The sequence below is a fragment of the Paramormyrops kingsleyae genome, chromosome 14, assembly GCF_048594095.1.
Source record: "Paramormyrops kingsleyae isolate MSU_618 chromosome 14, PKINGS_0.4, whole genome shotgun sequence".
In the NCBI taxonomy this organism is placed as follows: domain Eukaryota; kingdom Metazoa; phylum Chordata; class Actinopteri; order Osteoglossiformes; family Mormyridae; genus Paramormyrops; species Paramormyrops kingsleyae.
Genome location: NC_132810.1, coordinates 25,674,657 through 25,694,290, shown reverse-complemented (window position 1 = coordinate 25,694,290; position 19,634 = coordinate 25,674,657). Strand labels below are relative to the sequence as shown.

General features: G+C 45.5%; 2 protein-coding genes across 3 annotated transcripts in view; one reads left to right on the top strand and one right to left on the bottom strand.

Moving 5' to 3' along the window:
* Window positions 1–214: 214 nt before the first annotated feature.
* On the bottom strand, window positions 215–5,619 carry zbtb8os (zinc finger and BTB domain containing 8 opposite strand). The gene is made up of 7 exons (XM_023790960.2): window positions 5,422–5,619; window positions 4,029–4,053; window positions 3,045–3,166; window positions 2,536–2,618; window positions 1,982–2,034; window positions 1,826–1,862; window positions 215–689 (listed from the first exon to the last, which is right to left on the bottom strand). The coding sequence occupies exons 1-7, from the start codon at window positions 5,549–5,551 to the stop codon at window positions 603–605; spliced, it is 537 nt and encodes a 178-aa protein (XP_023646728.1). The 5' UTR covers window positions 5,552–5,619; the 3' UTR covers window positions 215–602.
* A 4,542-nt stretch (window positions 5,620–10,161) lies between these two features.
* LOC111833048 (uncharacterized) overlaps window positions 10,162–19,634 on the top strand; it is a 26,853-nt gene continuing 17,380 nt past the window's right edge. Inside the window, exons 1-2 of one of the 2 annotated variants that reach the window (XM_023790955.2) lie at window positions 10,162–10,539; window positions 16,058–16,302. In XM_023790955.2, coding sequence (XP_023646723.2) covers window positions 16,092–16,302 — 211 coding nt within the window. In that variant the 5' untranslated portion in view covers window positions 10,162–10,539; window positions 16,058–16,091. The remainder of the gene's footprint in view (window positions 10,540–16,057; window positions 16,303–19,634) is intronic. The other variant, XM_023790956.2, reaches the window with a different exon arrangement.

Here is a 19,634-nt window from a genome sequence, read left to right as displayed (position 1 = left end):
CAAAGACCAGGGGCCTGTTTCACGAAGCAGGATTTCTTGCTTAACCGGATAACTTGTCAGATTTAAGGTAGTCTGGGCTAAATAGACTTTATTTTCATCCACTTACATTTGGCCCAGGCTACCTTAAATCCTACAAGTTATCCAGCAAAGCAAGAAATCCTGCTTTGTGAAACAGGCCCCAGGAGCAAAACAAGCAAGGCTTTCTGCTTAGAGGTCATATTCTCAATGTGTTTATTATGAATAAGTATAATAATAAGATTCAATCTCTGCCAGTGAAGCGAAGTCAGGTATATTACAAGAAGAATCTAGTGGTAAACTTTGGTTTTAGTCTAATGTGGAATTAACACATTAATGCAGAATGGGTTCCGGAACGTTCTGAGGCTCAGTATAGGCTGCCCATGATGGAGCACAAACAGCTGCTGCTGCAGTTCATTTACTTATCGACTCTGCTGAGGAACATACTTGCTATATTAATCTAAATAAATGATTATATTCAAAGTATATTCTGGACTGTGATATTCTTAAATGAAAAATGTTGTGTATCCATGGCAAAGTTCACTCCACTGAAGCCCGACTTTGGCTGGGATCCAGCATCCCCCCAGTCATATATCGATGATGACAAGGATTTCTGGCTTGTCCTCATCACGGATCTGCATGGCTGAGTATGTGATCGCCTTCACCTCCGTCCCCTGCAACACAGAGCACAGAAAGCCGATATTTTCAGAGCTGCATGGTTGCGATACCTACGTCTGCTGGCTGAAGCAGCCCCACCTGATCCTTTGGGGGGGGCATTCAAGGGCACGCTCACAGTCAGAACTGTGTGTTGGGACCTTGCCTGAACAGCTAGTGGTGTGTGTGAACACCAAACCCAGGAGTAGAGGTTAAGTCGACTAGCTGAAAAGTGGACTTTACAGCCCTGCGATGATGGGTGACGTTGACTAGTCGTTGGTCAGGTGAATATGACACTAACATACCACTTACGAGGAGGTACGTGGAAGAATGTTAGAAATAGTGAAGCAAAGACTGAGCATTATTCTTGTGCCTCTTTTTATGCACTAATGAACATGTTTTACCAGCATCGCTGTATTTCTGCCTCAGAAGATTCAATCACAGGCGGTGAAACTCACCAGAGCTTATTAGCGGAATAATGCAGGTTTTATTCTGTTGGAAATGAAAGATCGATCTGATGGCCAGATTTAATAAAGGATTATAAACTTGTCATATAAATAAAATATAAATAAAAGGCTGTGTCCTGTTTTTATTGCGATCGACCCCCTCCCCCAGTAACCAACAAATAACTAACAATACGACTTGTCCGTCCTCAATTTTTTGAGATGGCGGTGTAGTTTCGTATGAAATTATGTGTGAAGTTTATGCTACTTTTTGCGTGTTTCTGTTGCAACACACACAAGTCCAGACAGGCCAGGGACTCAGAACCAGGTACTAGGTTCCTGAACTTAGGTGGGAAAGCGCCTTATGACCGCAAGGAGCAGGCCTACAGGCTGGATCTGAGTTTTGTTTTTCTCCCAAAGTGTTATACCGACATTTCAGTCTTCCCTCTTTCGCACTTAAATTGGAGTTGTAGCATACTGGTGTGTTTGTTGCATAAATTGTTTCAGCCTGTTTCTATTTGTTTCCATTCCATGCAAAATATACATTGCAAAGCATTCTATTTCCTGTGGTTTTATCAATGACTACACCAGCGACTAGTCGGTGTCCACTCGACTTTCATGACAACTGCTGACTTTAAAAAAATCGAAAGTGGTGCACCCACCCTGAAGCCTGAAGGTACCCGCCCTCAAGCCTGAAAGGTACCTGCACTTACCTGTGGGTGCTTGGACACACTGAACTCCTCTCCCCACCTGTAGAAACAGAATTGTCGCGTGTTTTAAGTTGCTGTGATTGGAGTTTGTGGAGTCCAATCACACCACAAGACTAACACATCATCCCTCCAGGCAGGGAAGGGTGATGGGTCACCTACCCGATGGACCGGACCCGGAACCGCATGCGGTCGATGTTCAGCACTTTGACCTCCTAGAACACACAGATGGATGGTCACCTCTACCTGCCATGGACTCCTGAGTATGTTACACCAGGGAAATAAGAGGAATGTGAATGCTGTGCATTTTGGTAAGAGTCAGTCTGTGGAGCAATGGCTACACTAGATCACCAGGGACTGTATGTGCGTGAGTACAATGGTGGGCATGTTTATAAAGAATTTCACTTTCCTTCCTGGACCTGTTGCATAAGCAAGATATTCCAGTACTAGGACCAAAAAAAAGAGGAAATCACAGAAACAAGGGGTAGTTTATTTCTCCATCACAAGAATCTTGTGTTCGGTGCTAGAACAGGATTAAGCACAAGCCTGAGTTTAGAGCTGTGCCAGGGCCTATTGTACTCCCTCAATATAAGGGCTGCTCCAAATACTAAATCCCTTTGCTGCATGACAGTCACATAATGGCATTTTAAGCACAGTATGGGAAAGGTTTCCAGTGAGTGTACAGTGAACAGCAGCTTGCAGACGGTGATGCCTACCCGTGGAACAAAGAAGGGGTCAGCACTGAATTTAAACAGCCAGTCATCCAGGAAATGAAACAGCAGAGATTCCATGTCATCCCCTGTGTGGCGGCATGATGGACAGAGAATGACTGTCTGTCTGCACACACTGCACGCTCTTAAGTCCCTGTGAACACGAGGTGACACACAGGTCCCACAGGTTGCCATTTACGTGGACTGCAGACTGCGCAGTGCCTGTGATTTCTCACACTGCCGTGCTGTCCATGTGTTTCTGTGTATCATCATAAATCTTAGCATTTCACTTGCCATCTGACCATTTTGTCTTGGAACACCCACACACTGCAAAATGCTACCAAGAGGGACTGGGGAGGGGGACTGGGGCAGGCTAGCATCCCGTATTCTGATTGTAAGAGGCATCAGTACTCAGCATGCTGTAAGCACCTTGACTACTGCCGTTCCTTGGCCCTGTTTAATTGATGTGCAGTTTTGTTATGATGTGTGTTTATGTGCCTGTTTCTCTGCCTCACCTTCAGACTCCACCTCAACGGTGTCAATGGGCTCCACCGTCTCTGTATCTGTCATGTACCCGAACATGGCCATGGCGCACTGCTCAAACGCCTCCTCCAGTGAATTCCCCCATGCATGGAGCCTTGAATAATGAAAACAGGCAGCTTTTTGTCCACTGCAGGGAACCTTTCAACACCGGTCAGCCAGACCATACTTCCAGGTTCTTCTATGTTTCTTCTGGCTAAACTCCTCATTATAGTTAAAGCTTTCAGTGCCTGTCGTCTAACGTCCCGGAAGCCTGTAACGGTGGGTTATGGCAGCTTATGATACTGAGCTCATTTCTGAGCCATTTGTTCTTTGAAGCTCCTTCACCAAAACTGCACACAGCTTGTACACCACTAAGGACAGACACGCCACACAGTTTGTACACCACTAAGGACAGACACGCCACACAGCTTGTACACCACTAAGGACAGACACGCCACACAGCTTGTACACCACTAAGGACAGACACGCCACACAGCTTGTACACCACAAAGGACAGACACGCCACACAGCTTGTACACCACAAAGGACAGACACGCCACACAGCTTGTACACCACAAAGGACAGACACGCCACACAGCTTGTACACCACTAAGGACAGACACGCCACACAGCTTGTACACCACTAAGGACAGACACGCCACACAGCTTGTACACCACTAAGGACAGACACGCCACACAGCTTGTACACCACTAAGGACAGACACGCCACACAGCTTGTACACCACTAAGGACAGACACGCCACACAGCTTGTACACCACTAAGGACAGATACGCCACACAGCTTGTTTGCACTGGATGTGTCCTTTAACTAGTTTATGGCATTGGTGCTCTTCTTCCCATCATTGTTTGTTGTGGACTTGGCTGTCTCCTTAGTAGCTTACTTATGTGATTCCTCCCACCCATGGCTTTATTAATTACTAAACTCTCTCAAATGAGTGCAAGACTCAAACACTTACTGTACATCAGCTGTATGGTCCAAATCTACAAAGCACACAAGAAAGTAAGATAAGACATTCTTTATTGATCTCAGTAAATGTTTTTTTTTTTTTTTTTTTTACAAAATTCTGTTCATTAGCTGAGTTTTAAAACTGCTCTGTTGGTCCCACTGCCCCTGGTCATACACAAATTCCACTATTAAGTCCAATCGTTCATTAATAAACACTTTAGACGCACTGTTGCAAAGACAGCTGAAGATGTCATATCCCCGTCTAGCTCAGCGGTAGGCAATCTTATCCAGAAGGGGCCATTGGTTATGCGGGTTTTTGCTGCAGCTCCGTAATTATACTATTAATTAGAGGACTGAATGGCTGACGAGTCCTCACACCTGGGTTTGACCTGAACAGCTGACTTAAAGGTTACACCAAAAACCTGCACTTATAAGACTGCCCACTCCAGTTTAGGCCACTTAAAATTAATAAATTGTTTTACATGGCCGCCCGCCTCAATTTTTTGGTGCCGCCTCGATTTTTTTTATATTTTTCAAAAAATCCGTTTTTTTCACCTCAAAAACTGTCAGAGATCGTCAATGTGCCAAATCCAGATATCCTGTGCACTGTGAGCAAGTAGTCTCTTGTAGGGTGGTCCAATAATAGTGACCATCATTGAGGTCAAACAACAGCACTTCTATTGTTTGAAACAATGGAAGTGCTGTTGTTTTGCTATTGTCAGGAGGACGCTTTTATTGGGCCATTCTGTGGCAAGACCATTAAACACTTAGACTAGGCATTTGTTTTGAAGGTTTCTCTTTTCTTGTAATTGCTTGAACTGTTGAGAGTTTAAAATGTTGAGATACTGACAAATTAAAGTTTAATTTTCTAGTTTTAGTATATCTCTGTTGCCGATCGTCTTTTCGCTAAAAATATAAAATCCCCTACTCAACAATATTTTAGAAGTTTGAGTCATGTAAAACAATGTATTAATTTTAAGTGGCCTTATCTCTACTTCAGATTTATTAGGCTTGGTTAAGAGAGTCACGTAACACATTACGAATGTTAAACTGTAGCATGTAATCATAAATAGATTCCCATTATATAATTTCCGGTAAAAAAAAACAACAACGTTTTTTCAATTCACTTGATTTAGGTAGGCCTACGTCAGTCCTTATTCGTTAAGTACAACAAACGAGAAATAACACTTTAAAGGCACTAAAATATAATTGGAAATAAGATGGTAAAGAATAATCATTAAGGAAATTACTTTGATTTAGCCGAGATAAATTCAGCCCGCCAGAAAAAAAGTAAGGAAAGAGAAGACCGGGTGCGCCTAACTCCAATTACGAGCGCAAACCCAGCAGAGCTTCGCCCTCCCGCTCCGAGCGGCGTTAAAGCACACCGAGCAGATGCCACTCACATTCATATTTCTTTTCGATTGGTGGGTATTTTGACTTTATCGCCTTCTGTGCCTCGGTAAGATCAAGTTCTCGGTGATCCATGATTAAAGGCGCCTGTTTCCCAGTCGACCAAGCTGAGACGCAGTTCATAAGCCAGTCACTGGGGGAAACATAAAGCTGTTATGTTTGACAGTGGAGTCCGCGTTTCCTCCGGAATGTTTAACCCGAGCGCACGGCCTTATTTCCGCTCACGTGGGGTGCTGTCACTTCCCCGTCGGAAACCACTCCCCTCCGAAACTGGCAAAACAAGCTGCAACTTGGCGATTTTAGTCAGGTGAACTGCAAAACAAACGATTATGTGTTTTAAACTGAAAGCAGAAGGACAACTTACCAAAGGATCAGTGAACCATGGACGTTGCTTTGTGGCCAGGAACCGGATTTCCTGACTTTTTTTTATCATCGTATGTGTACTGTATGCACCCTCCTTTAGCGCGGCGTTGCGCTGGGACTGCGCTGTTACTTTTCGACCACTTTCTCTGTATAAATTTACTGTGTTTTACTGTATATTGTATCTTTGTCATTCTTTATTTTTTTTATCATTCTATTCCTTTGTTCCATTTCTAACTAATGTCTCCCTCAATTTCCTTGTGCTTTGTTCCTTTACGTTGCACAGTATGTTGATGTATAGGAATGACAATTGTATGAATCTGATCAATGCCTGGGAAGTACACAAAACAAAGCCCAAAGGCATGCGAAAAGCTTGAGTACTGTGAAGCTAGCAAGAATAATGAACCGGAAATACTTCTGTTATCTCATAGCGAAAAATGATACACGATATATTAGAAAATAACAACTATCCATGATATAATAGTTGTAATAATAAATACTATATATTTTGTCTTTAATATTTCGCATTTCATAGGTTTATGAAATAAATTCAAATTAAACGTAAGTCATTTTGTGCCAAATTGTGAAATCTGCAGGGGTAAAAGACTACGGGACTGAATTTGGCATAAGTTAAGAGAGGCCACGGTGTCCTATAACGGGATTTTACCACAAACCGTCTGTTTCTGAAATTGTTAACGCAAAGAAGGCGAAACGCCACCTTCACTATATAAAAATGCAGCAGAAATACCTGATCCTAAGAAACAATGTCATTGAGAAATTTATATAATTTCTGTGTTATTGATTTCAGTTTAGTTTTTTTGGACAAACTTGTTCTTGGCTTAATAAAATAAATATTAAGTGAACAGCATTCCTCTTATGCAAATGAATCCTGTCTGAGATGCTTTCTTTAAAAAAATAGACTGAACCGTTACATTTCCCCAAGTAAGAATAATAAAAAATTTCCCTGTGATGGGTTGGTTCCCCATCCTGGTTGTTCCCTTGTGCCCATGTTACCTGAACTTTCTGTTTCTTCACCATTTTATGAGCTTGCCTGGCTTATGATAAACAGTATAATGGGGTAGACGGCACTACACTGAATTTGCCTGATTTCTCAGGAGAATGTTACCAGTAAAATTACTAGGAAAAAGTCATATTGCTTTGGATAAGCATAACTGCATAGCCACTAACTGTGCCATACCATGTGAAATATAGCAATATGGTTCCTGCTTGTATTAAACTGCATGTGGGAGGGTTTCTCCTGATGCGAGTGAGGGCAGACTGGGCCGTCTCATATCATATGTTACACAGCAGCATGTGCTGCGTGTGGAAGGGCGTCTCCTGACCAGAGTGATGACAGACTGGGCCGCCTCTTGCCGTGTGTTACACAGCAGCGTGTGCCTCTCCTGACCAGAGTGACAGTGGACTGTCTTTCCTTCATGCCGTAGTCCATTTCCATTTCACAAACCATCACATCAAATCAAATGACATGTCAATTAAGCACAGACTGCTGTATTCAATATTACAGTATAGTGTTAGTATTTGCAATATACTAATATACTTTTATGCATATAATACATACCAGGTTTCAGGAAAGGTTGGGATATTTTCTAAAATGCAATAAAAAAAAATAAATTTGTAAATTCTTTTGAACTTTTAACTGATGAAAGTAAAAAGAATTTGCTTTTAATGTTTTGGCTGGCCAATTCCAGTGTATTTTATAAATACAGACAATTTTTTTAATTTGATGCCGCAACACTCAAAAAAAGTTGGGACAGGAGCAAAATAGGTTGAAAAGTTCATAGAACATTTTGAAATGTTCCACAATAAGCAGGATAAGTGGTAACAGGTGAGGGTATCATGCCTGGGTATAAAAGGACCATCCACCAAAGGCCTGATCTCAGTCAGCAAGGCTGGGTCCGCTCAGCCCTGCGTGGCGAGCTTCATGAGAGAATCGTTAATCAATTCAAAATACCATTTATTTAGAAGCAAGATTGTAAATAATTTAGATCTTTTACCATCTACACATCATGTTGTGAAAAGATTCAGGGACCCTGAGAAATCTGGGAACCGCTGCTGAATGCGTGTGATCTCCAAGCCCTTGGGCAGTACTGCCTGAGAAACTGTCATACTGCTGTGATAAATGTAGCCACAGGGGCTCAGGAGTACTTCAGAAAACCGGCGTCACTCAACACAGTCCACTGCTGCATCCAGAAAGGCAAGTTGCCACTCTGCTACACAAGCAGGAAGCCATACATAACTCTATGCAGAAATACTTCTGCATTCTCTGCGTCCAAGCTCATGTCAGATGGATCAAAACACAGTGGAAACATGTGCTGTGATCAGATGAATCTGCATTTCAGCTTGTTTTTCGGAAAAACAGACATCGAGTTCTCCGTGCCAAAGACAATAAAGGCCAGTCAGAGTGTTATCAGCGAAAGGTGCAAAAGCCAGCATCTGTGATGGTATGAGGGTGCACCAGTGCCCATGGCATGGGCACGCTGCATGGGCCTGAAGGTACCAGACTATGTCTTTTCCTGGTAAGTCCATGTTTATTTCAGCAAGGTGATGCCAGGCGGATGCAAGGTGATTCTGCACGGATTACAACAGTGTGGCTTCATAGCCAGAGAGTGTGTGAGCTTGTCAGCAGTCCATTTCCTACTGAAAATGCACAGTGCATCAAGAAGAGCAGAATCAGAAATGGCCACCACAGCCTGTTGAGCAGCTTAAGTCCGGTATCAAGCAACAATAGCTAAAAATCCACTTGTAAAATGTGACAAATAGAATCCTGATTTCTCAAACGATTAAAAAGTGTAGTTAAGTATAGTTGCCTTTAAAGTGTAGTCTGAGTGTGTCACAGGCATCAAATTCTTAATGTGTTAATATAAGTTGGTCAGCAGGTAAGTAGGTGGGCGCAGGTCCCGGAACGCATATATAATACGGTGCTGAAACATGCTACGCATTTTTAAGAAAAAATCCAAACTAATAAAGGACATGAGACGGCATGGAAACTGGTCTGTAAATTACAATACATACATATGTTGTTCATTTTTTTAACCAGATCGCTGCCGGATCCGACCAAATAGTTGCCGAATCGCTGATAGGAACATGTTGCGCAGGATCCGGCACAAATTAAACAGTGTTTGGACTTTGCGGGGTCAAACGTGCTCTGGCACGGTACGGATCGGCCGATGAATACACCCAGGAGTCTGTCAGATTGTGGCCAGCTCATCAAAGGAGGTGGCAGCGTGCCTCACCCCAGATCAGGCCCGGGGATTTGTCACCATAGAGATTCGATCGCAGACAGCAGCGTGCCGAGTCTCCGCTTAGCGGTACCACACTTAGCTGCCGATGTGCCTGTTGTCTAGCCGCCTGGCCATGGGCGCCACCCATCGCTGCTCCGGCATGCTTCCGAGGGGGCGACGGTATGAGCCGCAAAACGCGAAAGGGATCAAGCAAACTTCAGCGATATGATCATAACACAACTTGTGTAAAGTGGTGGATGGCTGGCAAGTTATTGGCCCGATTGTTTCCATTAGGGGATAATCGGTTATCGCATCTTGCTTGTATCAAAGTTCCATAGAGGTTTGGGAAGCATCTCAGCGAGCAGCGGAGAAAGCGCCCGAAGCGAGTCTTAGTGCTTATTAGTAAACTGAAGCAGTGAAAGGCATAGGGTACTAAATACCGTACCCCCTCACCTATTCCCTAAAATACATACAAATTTCATGAAAAAAGAAAAAACTCACTTTCCCCTTGGACGTGCCGTCGGGTCCGGACTTCACATTAACGGCGTCCGTTTTTGTCAACAGCGGGTTATATTAAGGAATTTAACGGATGCGTCAAATGTGCAGTAGGATCGCTCTCACCCAGCGCGAAGTATGTCTGTGACTATATAGTTTAACACCGTTTATACCCTAAATACTCTGAATAAAAAGACTGATTATTCTCGACGGTCTTTGAACTTCAAGCGCTAAAATTTGCTGGTGGTGTTTGGCTCTGCGCGTCTGGACACGTTTATGTGATTAGAAGGTCACCAGTTCAAATCATAAGGCTGGCAATTAATGTAATCTGGCCGCTGGGCTCCTGACCAAGATCCCTAACCCGCAGTTACTCCAAGCACTGGCTGACCCTGCTTTCTCAATTGTATGTCACTGTTGGTAAAACCTTCCGCTAATAAAATCAAAATGGTGTCATGTAAGTCATTCGATATTTCTAATGCATTGTTTTGAAACTGTGCCCGTGTCCGTTTATTCTAAGAATGAACAAAGGCAGGCGTAGCAAAATATTTATGTACACTTTACTCATAAATACATTGTTATTAAGCCTAATCGGACGTGGGAAATCTGGTCCCTTTGGGTGCCAGTTTTGCCCCTGCTCCTAGATGGCGCTAAAGCGACACCGAAGGTAAGACGAGAGTTTCCTGAGTGACTTGTCGTGTCTTCACCTGTCCAGACACCGACGGGTAAGTGATTAACATCGTCCTCGGTTTTTCTTTCCTCTCTGTTCCATAAAGCAAAAGGATGTAAATGGCAGTAGGTCTTTCGGTTAAAGATGGAAGCTTGGCTTGTCTCTTAACTTTCCGATGTTTAAGCGGTCATTTTGCGGGAATGATTTACCTGGAACTGCGAATGGCACACAGTCCGTCATGGAGCGACATTCAGAAGCGCGTATAACTGCGCCAAGCGGATGAAGAAGACTTTCTGTTCGCAAGCGAAGCTCTGCATCTGCACAAATTCAGCGCACCGAGGAGAAAGGTACATAGATTTAGGTGCATACACTCAGGTACATATACATTCAGGTATATACACTCAGGTACATGTACATTCAGGAACATACACTCAGCTACATACATTCACAGAAAGCTTTTTTTAATAGTCAATATTTTTTGTACACTGCGTTTTGGATTTTGAGGATAATTGAAGTAATAATGTACTGAACAGTCTGGTTTTGCTGATAAAATTAAATAAAATGAATATAAAAATTAAACGAGGCAATGCAGTAGTACAAAGTTGGTCAGTGCTACAGAAACCGTAGAAGTAGGCTAATTGTTTCCAAGTATAAGACTTTTTAATATCAAGTTAACATTTAGTTTCTGTTAAAAACTGTAAAGGGAAAGGGATGTTTTTTTCTGTCTGCCTTTGAGAAGACAGTAAACAATTCTTTAGAAACACTGACAACAGGAAACAGAGCCCCACCTATATGTCAAGCTGAAGCTGACTGATCCACACGCGGCCAGTGTGGGCACCGCGTATTGGCAGGCGTGTCCTGGGTTTACACCTGGGTCCCTGGGTGCAGGCGCAGAACAAACATCTCTAGAGCTTTTGGAGTATCTTAAAAGTCTCATGCGCGAGATTCAGCCCTCAACCCAACTTTGAATGTGCATTGTGAGTGTTGTAATTACGAAAGGTGGCTCACCTAGGCAGGGCTCGGTGTTGGTAAATCACATGGAATGACTGATATAAATGGACCTTGTGCAATTGTACTGTGAGAGGAAAATGGCGAGAGAGTAACCTCAAAGCAGCTTTCAGTCAATAATCAGTGACGCTGGCATAGACATCTTTATCTAAACCTATTCATCTGGCTATTGATTAACAAACGTAGAGAAAATACGGCAGTCCCTGGGACCCCCCCCCCCCCCGCCCCCCATTGCGGCCCATCCAGCTTACAGTGCCAGTCAGTATTTTTGACAAATCATTGTCTCTAAGCAAAATACTGAGTGCAACTTTGACTGATTAACAGGTTGAATGATGATATGACTAGCAGAAGGTGAAGCTGTTTCTGAAAATTGACCACATTGTCCAAATCTGCTCCCCATTTCTCCATGCTGTCCACATCTCCACACTGACCCCTGCTCCTTATTTCTGCACTCTGGCCACATCTCCACACTGACCCCTGCTCCTTATTTCTGCACTCTGACCACATTTCCACAATGACCCCTGCTCCTTTTTTCTGCACTCTGACCATATTTCCACACTGACCCCTGCTCCTTATTTCTGCACTCTGACTACATCTCCACACTGACCCCTGCTCCTTATTTCTGCACTCTGACCACAGTTCCACACTGACCCCTGCTCCTTATTTCTGCACTCTGACCACATTTTCACACTGACCCCTGCTCCTTATTTCTGCACTCTGACCACATTTCCACACTGACCCCTGCTCCTTATTTCTGAACCATGTCCACATCTCTACACCTAGCCTTGCTCCTTATGTCTGTGCACTAATCACATCTCCACATTTCTTCACAACGACCACATCTTTATGCTGATCACAGTCTGAGGTCCCGTGTGGCGTGGGGGAAGAGCAGGCCCGACCCTGTGTGGTGTCGGCTGTCATGGGCCGGGCAGCCCGGTGGGGGGAGAGCAGGCTGGACCCTGTGTGGTGTCGGCTGTCATGGGCCGGGCAGCCCGGTGGGGGGAGAGCAGACTCTGGCCCCGAAGTACCACAGGCCTTTATTGCAGAAGAGGGTTGATAGCTCTAGTCCCAATGTTAGTAACGCTTTCCTAAGACAAAGATTACCAGTCAAACCTGGGAACTACCTTCCTTAATCCAAAAGCCTAAAGGGATGTCTGATGTAATATTCTTCTCCAGATACTCCCAGAAAAGTCACAACGTGCAATGTGCTGCTGTTTGTTTTCAAGTTGAGCATTTTGTGAAAACTAACTTTTTTATTGGTTTGTTCTTAGAACAATGGTAACAAAATGCAGTGTTTTATACTGTCAGTGAAAGAAAGCAGTGTCTACATGAGGCAGTTTAGCAAGAAACTGTCCTCATGGGAAACAACAGATCCAGAGGTGTGTTTGTATATTGAGTTTCCCACGGTGCAAAGAGTCCTCAGGTAGAAGAGGGTACCTGAGGAGTGTGAGCTGTAGCATTGAGGGCAGCAGGCGGTGTTGTGGCTAAATGGAGGTTCATAGCTAATAAATGTAAGCTGACTGGCTTTGGATAACAAAATGATGTGCAGGCTCATCTGAGTGCTGACCGCTCCTTAGGTTGCCACAAGGCCTGGGGAAGAGTGACGTAGCTCTGAAAGACTTGGTCATGCTGACTGGTGCTGACTCAAATGCTGTGCTGTTCAGTGTGCTGTGGAGCTTGTGTTAGGGAGTTACTGTGACTGAAAAGCCAGAGTCTGAGGGAACAGGAGTATGAAGTATTAGCTGCATTGTGGGAGTGGTTATACAGAATGTTTGAAGGGAAGGGTGTGGTTCCTTGGGCATGTGTGCACATAGAGCAGGAGGGTTGCTATGGTAGCACCACTTGTTTTTAGATTCTGTCCGGTCACATAAGTGCTGTTTTTCAGTAGGAAAAATGAAACAGTCACATGAAGCTGTAAAGTTGAGACATTTCTCATAAAGGGACTTAATGGACATGTATAGCTTTTGTCCACTTTTGGAAGCTGTGTCCCCCATCTAGAACTGCTGGAGAAGCATTCTCAGCACAATGAGCAGTTTTAGGGAAGTCAGGGGTGGTCTGAAAGCCCCAGTGTGTCTTCTGACACTCCACAGTCTCCTTAACAAACCGGAAGTCTGCTAGATTTTTTGAAAACTTGGTTTGTCTGCCCAGTTTAGCTTGCCTTTCTTTATTATTCGATGTTATTTCCTTAGGGTAAGGCTTCATGGTGCCGTGAATGATGGCATACGCTGAAAGGTAGACAGAGTCTTCAGGAAGGTGGTTGTCCCAATCACCTGAACACCAGGAACCCCTTGCAGTTGTGTTAAGTTAATGTGTGTAGTGTAGGTTTGGCAGTCCATTGTCCAATTACTGCTGTACTCATAGCGCTGTCATGATTACTGCATTAAACTCAATTACTCAAATATTAAGAAGCATCACTTAAAAATTCCATGCTGACAGTTGCTTGGCAGTTCTGCTAGAGATCGCTCACCTGTGCATTCTGCTGGAGGTCGCTCGCCTGTGTATTCTGCTGGAGGTCGCTCGCCTGTGTATTCTGTTGGAGGTCACTCGCCTGTGCATTCTGCTGGAGGTCGCTCGCCTGTGCATTCTGCTGGAGGTCGCTTGGCTGTTCTGCCAGAGGTTGCTCACCTGTGCATTCTGCTGGAGGTCGCTCGCCTGTGCATTCTGCTGGAGGTCGCTTGGCTGTTCTGCCAGAGGTTGCTCACCTGTGTATTCTGCTGGAGGTCGCTCGCCTGTGCATTCTGCTGGAGGTCGCTTGGCTGTTCTGCCAGAGGTTGCTCACCTGTGTATTCTGCTGGAGGTCGCTCGCCTGTGCATTCTGCTGGAGGTCGCTCGCCTGTGCATTCTGCTGGAGGTCGCTTGGCTGTTCTGCCAGAAGTTGCTCACCTGTGCATTCTGCTGGAGGTCGCTCGCCTGTTGCTCACCTGTGTATTCTGCTGGAGGTCGCTCGCCTGTGCATTCAGGTGGAGGTTGCTTGCTTATTCTGCTAGAGGTCGCTCACCTGTGTATTCTGCTGGAGGTCGCTGGCCCTTTTATCCTGCTGGACGTTGCTCGCCTGTGTATTCTGCTGGAGGTCACTTGCCTGTGCATTCTGCTGGAGGTCGCTTGGCTGTTCTGCCAGAGGTTGCTCACCTGTGCATTCTGCTGGAGGTCACTCGCCTGTGCATTCAGGTGGAGGTTGCTTGCTTATTCTGCTAGAGGTCGCTCACCTGTGTATTCTGCTGGAGGTCGCTCGCCTGTGCATTCTGCTGGAGGTCGCTTGGCTGTTCTGCCAGAGGTTGCTCACCTGTGCATTCTGCTGGAGGTCACTCGCCTGTGCATTCAGGTGGAGGTTGCTTGCTTATTCTGCTAGAGGTCGCTCACCTGTGTATTCTGCTGGAGGTCGCTGGCCTTTGTATTCTGCTGGACGTTGCTCGCCTGTGTATTCTGCTGGAGGTCACTCGCCTGTGCATTCAGCTGGAGGTTGCTTGCTTATTCTGCTGGAGATCACTCCCCTGTGCATTCTGCTGGAGGTCACTCGCCTATACATTCTGCTGGAGGTCGTTTGCCTGTGCATCCTGCTGGAGGTCGCTCGCCTGTGTATTCTGCTGGAGGTTGCTCACCTGTGTATTCTGCTGGAGGTCGCTGGCCTTTGTATTCTACTGGACGTTGCTCGCCTGTGTATTCTGCTGGAGGTCACTCGCCTGTGCATTCTGCTGAAGGTCGCTCGCCTGGGTATTATGCTGGAGGTCGCTCGCCTGGGTATTATGCTGGAGGTCGCTCGCCTGTGTATTCTGCTGGAGGTCGCTCGCCTGTATATTCTGCTGGAGGTCACTCGCCAGTGTATTCTGCTGGAGGTCGCTCACCTGGGTATTATGCTGGAGGTCGCTCGCCTGGGTATTATGCTGGAGGTCGCTCGCCTGTGTATTCTGCTGGAGGTCGCTCGCCTGTATATTCTGCTGGAGGTCACTCGCCAGTGTATTCTGCTGGAGGTCGCTCACCTGGGTATTATGCTGGAGGTCGCTCGCCTGTGTATTCTGCTGGAGGTCGCTTGCCTATGTATTGTGATGGAGGTCATTCACCTGTGCATTATGCTGGAAGTCGCTCGCCTGTGCATTCTGTTGGTGGTCACTCGCCTATATGCTCTGTGGTGACAGTAGTGTCTGTAGTGACTGTTGGTATACTGAGCTGAGAGTTTATCTGCATCTAACAGATGCAGATGCAGAAACAAAGAATGTGAAATGCAGGAAAACTCAGGCCCCATCAGAGTCATGGGGCAGTATTTTGTACAGGGTGAAGCCCAGGCAAGGTTGGTTTGTTCACTTGCCCGGGTGGAACCATTTGTGCTATGACTGTTTATTCAGTAATTAAAGGTGCCGTGCTAGTTTCACACTGCAGTAGGATTCAGGAGAGAAACTGTGTATTGATGACAGGTGCAGCAAGACTTTTGGGGGGGGAGTGTGGGGGCAGTAGGCATGTGGAACCCTGGAAAAGCTATGCTTTTTTCTGTCTTTAGGGGGCAGTGTGTGGCTCAGTGAGCTGGGTCTCTGTACCTTTGATCAGCAGGTTGCTGGTATGAGCCTGGTATGTACCTGGTATGAGCCTTGGGAGAATAGTCACATGTCTGCTGGGTCCTTAGCCCACTGAAGTGCTCCCGGGGCACTCCATGAATGACCAGACCCTCTGTGTGTTTGTGTGAGTGTGTGTGTATGTGTGTGTCTATGTGTGCATGTGTGTGTCTGTGTGTGTGTGTGTGTATGTGTGTTTGTGTGCCAAAAGAGAGTGCCGAGGCTAAGATGGCATATGTGAAAAGAAGCATTCAAATGAACCTGTACTCGAGCAAATGGCACTAAAGGCATAATTTCCTGTCGTTTCCCGCAGGCCCTAGGATAGCGCCAAACCAACACGTGCTGGGATGTCATTCCGAAGTACTGGTGGGGACCTTGTCCCCCAGGATGTGGCACAGGTGGTGGCCCAGGTGAAACAGGCGAACCGAAGCAGGAAGCCACGTATTGGCTCCATCATCCGGGCCTTCAGCTGGATCAAGGGCAAAAGGAAGAGGAGGAAGAAGAAGAAGAGCAGTGTGCAGCACCGCAGCGGGGGTCTGGCTGAAGGTCACCAGCAAGGTCATGACCTTTCCAAATGTACAAGTCTGCACTTTCATTTCAGCTTCATGCCCTGCCGGTGTGCATTTCCGTGACTTGCTAGCAGTCCTGCTTGGTTTAGAGTGTTTGGCCTGCATGCTTATTAACGGTTTGGGCTGCGGCGAAAAACTGGTATGTAGTTTGTGCAAAGTGATGCAGAGTTTGAAGGTGAAATGTTACCACACTCTGCACCCACCTTCCTCCTAAACTGAGCCCCGGCTTCTCCGTCTGATCTGCTATGGTACCTGATCACTTGCTGGAGGGCAGAAGGGGCTACACTGCGCCAGCAAGCTACCCTGACTAGCCCAGTGCTCTTTGAACGTCACATAGGGTCAGCCTGTGCAGCAGCCCCATTCCAGCTGCAAATGGCTAAGTGACTCTGTGTTTTCAGTCAGACATCCTTGCCTTTGCACCCTCTGTGTCAGGTTAGGAAAGTGCTCTCAAGGTCATGGTGAAGAGTCCCGTAGATGGGCAGAGACTGTGCTCTTTATAACAGGAAGTTAAGGAGAGAAAGAATGGGGTGCTGTCTGAGAGATACCTCTGACGGCCCCATGATGTCAGGTAGCCAGCAGGACACCACAGCTCTCCATCATTAGACCGTCTCGCTCTTGCCCAGGCTGTAGTGTGGTTTAGATACAGTAGAATCAGAAGCCTGTTCAGTGTCATATTCATAGTCTCAGATGCAGAGCCAAATCACACAGGCCAAGTACAGATTGTTTCTGAGACCTTGTCCACACGTACAAGGGTCTTTTTATAATTGGTGTTTCTCCTCCTCTGTTATTAAAAAGATCCCATCCATACAAACACTGTTTAAAAAAAAAAATCTCCATCTACATGAAAATGCGAAAAAACTCACTTAATGTAAACAGTGAATGGCGTACATTCTGACGTCAAACAAAGTAGATAATGGTGCAAAATCTGACGTTACAAGCCAAAAACTCTGTCTATACATCAACACTGAAAACAGAATCTCTGAAAATCACATAGAAAAAGCTAAGTTTTAAAAAATACTCATGCATGTGTGGACAAGGCCTGAGCTCTGAAAAATCTGCAGATGTAGTATTTGGTGAGGTGGGGGCCCTGGAAGCATGGGAACAAGTTTTACAGTAGTTACCAAGGCCCAATCATCTCCCGGTTTCAGCTGACAGTGTGGGTTGGATCTTAAATATGTTTTCCATCAGTTCTTTGAATATTTAAGTTTATAACTGCTAAAGTCACTCCATGAAGTGTGCCATGGGATGTGTGAGTACAGGCAAAGCCTTGGGTCTGTGTGTCTTGAACCCTGGAGGAAGTCCAGTCCACTTTTCCTCTATGCATCACAGATAACAGGAAAGCAGTAACTTCAGCAACAATGGCCCTCTTCCTGTCTTCAACCAGACAATAGTATGGCATCACACATAATGAGATTTTTAACTACTCAGTTAATGTGTATTATCAGAGCCGTTTACTTTTCAAATATTACATTATGAGATCCATGTATTATGCTAAAAGGGCACCTCAAGGGCTTTCATGTGACCAGGGTTACAGGTAAAGTGCAGTGCAGCTCATTGTGACAGTTAAGCCTAAGCCTAAGCCTAAGCCTAAACCTAAGCCTAAGCATCACTCCACACCTCCCAAGCATGTGGCTCCTAACTGAGACACACTGCCAGTTGGGGTAGAGATGTGACCTAAAACTGCTCTGGTTAGCTACCCGCATCCTGAAACTTTGCATGTCTTAGTCTCAGTTCTAAATACAGGACAGAAAAGAGTGGAGGAGCAAGCAGTGATACAGCATCCCACCCCCTGATTAGGTCACACTATGCACCTGCCCGGTGCTTCGGTCTGGGAGCAGAATCACAGCCTCGTTGAATGGATGGCCTGGTTCTGTGGCCTGCATGTAGCAAAGCTCCCAAAGGCCTGCAGGGAGCTTCATGCTGCCTCCATAAGGGACCATCAGCAGAAAGATTTTCCTTTACTGGCGTTCATGTGGGGTTTTACGTCAAAACACTAACAGAAGGACCAAAGCAGAGGATGTCAGTGACACCTCAGAACACCTTCTGTCAGCAGCAAAGAATGAGTCTCATGCTCGACTTTGTTTTCCTTATAACTAGGCATGTTGAACATTCCAACAATACTGTATCTGTTTAGGGTAAATTTCACAGCTGTAAAGCCCTTCCAGTTACATATTGAAGTTCTTTGCTAAGACTTTTCAGAGAGACCTTCCCCTTCTGTAATGTTTACACAGATGATGTTTGAGTTGTCTTTAGTCTGTGTTTGTTTCACTGAGCACAAATTCAAGCTTTGCTGTGGGAAAGCTGTTCATCACAGATGTTCCCTGTGAGACCAGAGCACCCAGGCTGCAGTGATACTGAGTGGAATAAATGGCTGACGGAATAGTGATGTTTCAGTTTCTGTTGTTCTGTGGAATACAAGAGTGGCTACTTGTTTCCAGATTTTCAGAAGGAAGCATGTGAATTAGTGTGAACTGGGATCATTGTGTGTCTGTCGGAAGATCTAGCACACTACTCTTTAGCCCTCGCACAGAAGTGGTTATAGTTATGCAAAAACTATGTCTGAGTTTCCTTTCCAGAGGGTTATGGAAACAGTGAGTACTGTGAGTTAGGTCATATGACCAGGGCATGTGCAGACGTGAGCTTCTGCAGGCAAGGTGTGCCGAGGCTAAGGTGCCAGGTCTGGGCATGTTCTTGCTCGGGTTGTGATCAGAAAGGCATTCAGATGCTTTGGTCCTGTTCTTCACCAGTGGGATGGTGCTACCTTCCTGAAGCTACAACTTGGGGGTGTCCCGCTGGAGATATGAAATGAGTTACATGTGGCTTGTATGCATGAATAAATAATAAATATTTCCAATGAAAGCCAGTTGTTAATATTCCCATTTCAAAGTTTGAGTACCACTCAGTTGTTTATCAGTTGATTTCATAGCTGCCTAGTCTGGGTGGAATTTCATTGGATAGAACCGCAGTCACAGGCTGAGCCAGGAGTAAATGTGCTCTGCACAGCTGGTAGACCGCATGTGCCTTCCAAATAGCCTTGGCAGGAATTTCAGTCTTGCTTGTTCAGGTATTCTGAGGATCCTTGGGTTTAGAACAGTGAGGCTTCCAAGCCCAAGTTGTGTGCTGTCACTCACCCTGTTAACCGATAACCAGATTACATCCGTGGGGACAAGCAGCAGTGGGGAATGATGTGGTAGGTAACGTGTTTGGAATATACTGCTGCAATCATCCGTGTACCAGTCTTCCCTCTTTCTTTGGTACTTGAAGCCTCGTTTCTCATTTCTTTACTTCAGAGTTGTTATTTGCCCATGTTTCATAAAGGTG

Bases quoted from the DNA above. Each gene is read 5' to 3' on its own strand.
- zbtb8os (XM_023790960.2), bottom strand. From the start codon at position 5,551: ATGAACTGCGTCTCAGCTTGGTCGACTGGGAAACAGGCGCCTTTAATC. The intron at 2,035-2,535 runs GTAGGCATCACC...TGTGTGTTCTAG, and splicing joins ACCCCTTCTTTGTTCCACGG to GAGGTCAAAGTGCTGAACAT. The intron at 690-1,825 runs GTAAGTGCAGGT...TCTGTGTTGCAG, and splicing joins GTGTGTCCAAGCACCCACAG to GGGACGGAGGTGAAGGCGAT.